This window comes from Anopheles aquasalis, chromosome 2 (genome assembly GCF_943734665.1).
Source record: "Anopheles aquasalis chromosome 2, idAnoAquaMG_Q_19, whole genome shotgun sequence".
Classification (NCBI taxonomy): domain Eukaryota; kingdom Metazoa; phylum Arthropoda; class Insecta; order Diptera; family Culicidae; genus Anopheles; species Anopheles aquasalis.
Genome location: NC_064877.1, coordinates 620001 through 623645, shown reverse-complemented (window position 1 = coordinate 623645; position 3645 = coordinate 620001). Strand labels below are relative to the sequence as shown.

Genomic DNA, 3645 nt, shown 5'->3' with positions numbered 1-3645 from the left:
AGCTGCAATACCGGATGGCTTGCCTTTTTCCACGCCAATAGAGGACGATTCCACATTTTCAAATCTATCTGGTAGATCAAAGCTACTCGATATAGTGACGTTTGTTATCGCTATCAAAAACAGTACTCCTCCAAACAGGATTTCGTTGAACCTCTTTGCTCTCATTTTCTGAAATAAAGTTATATAAAAAATGGTTTGCTGTTTTAAATGTAATTACTATTTCACAAACTTTATATATATGAACGAACGAAGTTTGAATTCAACCGAACGATTGATCGAGCCGTATGTTTGATTCTGCAATATGCAAATCGGTACTCTTTGGATAGATTATAAGTTTATTCCACGTGGCAACGTAGAGTTTTTATTGACTGTCCAATTTTTCAATTCTAGGCAGGATGTTGAGATTATTCTAGGCAGGATGTTGATGTTATACTTCTTAAAGGATTTCTTTACAAAAAAAAGGTTTTCAATAATTATTTAAATCAATTATCCACAGCTTTGATTTTGGAAAAATCAATAGTGCTACCTGGTGTGCTGATTGTGTGTTCAATGTTTCAAAGGTTCGGTTCCCTTTTTAAAGTTCCCTTTCCACAGACATCAATCTCTACTAAACATGAATCAGAAATTCTGATTGTTATTCAAATATGGGTGTAAAAGAACACATCTCCCACATCGCATTGCGTAACACACGGTATCCGTTCTACCGTGGCACCATTGGCCGTTGCAAAAAGCAAAAAATCAAACGAATAACCTTCCATTGTGTTTTCTAATGTGTCTTTTACGTACAGGCCACAAACACAAGTAATATGTGAAGCTCAGCAGTATCGCGTTAACATTTCTATTATGATTCAAACTGTGCAAGCATATGTAACACTTATGCAGTAAATTAAAAAAAATATTTCCGTTTAAGACCACTCACTTGCTTGTCTTCTTAAAACTATGAACACAGATGCAGTTCGCTATCGACGAACAACAACATAAAATCAGACATCTAAACACTCGCAGCACTGTTCACCAACTGAAAAGATTTCAGAATTCAACCAACTGAAATTCTGCGTTTCACCTCCGTTGAACAAGGGTGCTCGGTATGTAGATTATGTGCTGGGCGCACAATGCATGCAAAATGGTTCTACTACAATAAACATGACAACATTAGAATCACCGCAACGCTTGAGATCACACGTGCCTCAGAAAGGGGTTTAAACGGTACTCTCTTACGCACTGCTGCAATAATCATGGTACGCTATGGGGATTATGTTGGTACTTTACACGAACAAACACTTTACATTGGTACCTGTGTACATGTTTTTACTTTCATTTACAAAAATGTTTGCAGATATTGTTCAATCAAAAGATAATGATAATGTTCTATGAGTTATACATAAGGTTCATAATTTTAATAGAGCCATGTGTAATGAAAAGGTTGCACTGTAACCTTCAATTTAATATAATAACAATTTAATAAAAATGTACTGCCAATAAATATATTATTGTTCAGGAACGTATGATTCAAAATTCCAACAGCATCAGACCAGATTTTCAATTCGTTTTAGATTACTATCCTAGCATTCCACTGAGGCATGGGAACGACAGAACAAAACGTGAGGTATGTTTGAATGGCAAACCACATTCAATGCAACTGCATCCCACGGAATGTTTTATATGCACTATCAACTGACCCGTGACGAGAGAGAATTTTATAAAATAGCATTCTGAGCAAGTTATGATGGTTTTCAATGTATGCTTCTTGCAGCACAGTAGCGCTATGCGTGCCGATTATTCTGCTGTGAATTTGAAACGCATTCGAGGCCTGTAAAAGGATGGAAATTGTTCGCTTTATTGAAGCAATGCTTTGATCGATAAATGATTAAAGCTATAGCACAAACCACGATACCTTTTAATAACACAAACTCCGTCAAATTATTCACGAGCTGCCTTTCGATAGGAGAATTGATAACAAACGCGCGCGGCAGGGAGCCATCACGATAGGTCGGTCCTTATCAGCCACCCGATACCTTAGCTCAGGGGGGCCCGTAGTAAGGATAAATTTTATAAATCGCTAGCGCTACAAGAAGCGGCAGGACGGGGACCGCAGGGAGGTCCCCGAAATTCGATTACAGTATTCGGGTGGGAGATTCATTGGGCGATAACAGCTGGTTATGTTATCGGCCGATGGTGCATCGCTTTGTTTGATCTTTGTTTCGCCCAAAGTGTATTAAGGAAACAGGTGAAGTCATAGCAATTTGACTATAATTATGTTTAAATGATACATTTCCTAATTTTGGACCAAGCGAGCAGCCCCGCTGTGGTTAATAGCGTCTACAGCGTCCACAAAACCAAATCTTGCAACAACACAGCTGAGAGTTTCTTTCATTCATTGTTCTAATCAAAGTGCCTATAGGAAACAGGTGAAGTCATACCGAACAAAAATCGCTCGCGAAAATTAGAAAAATGAATGAAAAAAATTGACAGTCGTTGCCTATGTTTTGTTTGCGTTGGATACGCTTTGACAAGTAAGAAATCCGTTGGTATTCGCTTTGAGAAGTAAGAAATCCGTAAAGAAAGTTAAAGTTTTTCCAGTTTTTCAGTGCTCTGATTGTTCTACATTGGTGGTTTTAAGATGCCTTATAGATTTTGCGTAGCTCCGTTTTGCAAAAATAACAATAATAATATCAAAAGGCTTGGCACGGTGGTTATGTTTCATTCTTTTCCGCAAGATGTGGAGTTAACCCGACAATGGACAACATTTTGTAGAAAAGATGCAAATTGGCGTCCGTCTAAAAGTGGTGCTATATGTTCGGAGCATTTTAGGGCTGAGGATTATCAATTACACTAATCGCCACTGATTAAAAGCTATCATAATTTGCGATTATTGCAGACAACAGGTATGATACCTTGTTTACCTTTATTTGGACTTTTTATCTTAGATTAAAATGTTTCTTTTAGCTGTTCCTTCTATACTACAATGTAACAAAAGTTATGCCGAAATAAATTGTATACTTTATTCTAATAGAAAAACAAGTGTACGTATTTATTACATGCGCAAATTTAAGTTTTTCAATACAATGGAAATCATATTGGTGAGTGGTACCTTAAATTTGCGCTGATTTACGCTCAACGGTGCCGGATGAAGTCGATCAGATGCTGTGCATTAAAGACGCTCTCGCGGTGGATATAGTTGTGGCCGTCGAGGACCATGACAATGCACGGTAGTGAGTGTACACCGGTCCAGCGTACCAGCTGCTCCTCGTGACCCGCATTGATCGTTCGAGCGTACGGTGTCGATCATCTTCGTGAACGAGTTGGCCGCTTTCATACAGTCGAAGCACCAGTCGGCGTAAAACAGCAGTATTTGCGGAGTTTGGCGGCTTTTGGGCAGGATGTTGCTCTCGTAGTACTTGGCGGTGATCGACAGCCGATGGTACAGGCTAATGTCCTGGTCGTGGAAGTTAAAGTTATGTGCAGTTCGTAAAAGTGTTCGAACGGATCTTGGAACCGACCGTGTGGTGTAATCTGACCGCTCCCTGTTCACGATTGCATCCTCGTTCGTTATGTACGACGTATGCCTTACGACGCTCCGAGTCGGAAAGTAGCTCGTATGCCTGCTTGATCTCGACGAACCGCTGCTCCGCCTAAAAGTGTTTT

General features: G+C 39.4%; 1 protein-coding gene across 3 annotated transcripts in view; it reads right to left on the bottom strand.

Annotated features, from left to right (window-relative positions):
• Positions 1-3033: 3033 nt before the first annotated feature.
• Positions 3034-3645, bottom strand: part of LOC126581535 (dnaJ homolog subfamily C member 16-like) — a 1489-nt gene continuing 877 nt past the window's right edge. For all 3 annotated transcript variants that reach the window (XM_050245250.1, XM_050245251.1, XM_050245249.1), the window contains 2 exons: positions 3501-3632; positions 3034-3436 (listed from right to left, as the gene is read on the bottom strand). In XM_050245250.1, coding sequence (XP_050101207.1) covers positions 3152-3436; positions 3501-3632 — 417 coding nt within the window. In that variant the 3' untranslated portion in view covers positions 3034-3151. The remainder of the gene's footprint in view (positions 3437-3500; positions 3633-3645) is intronic.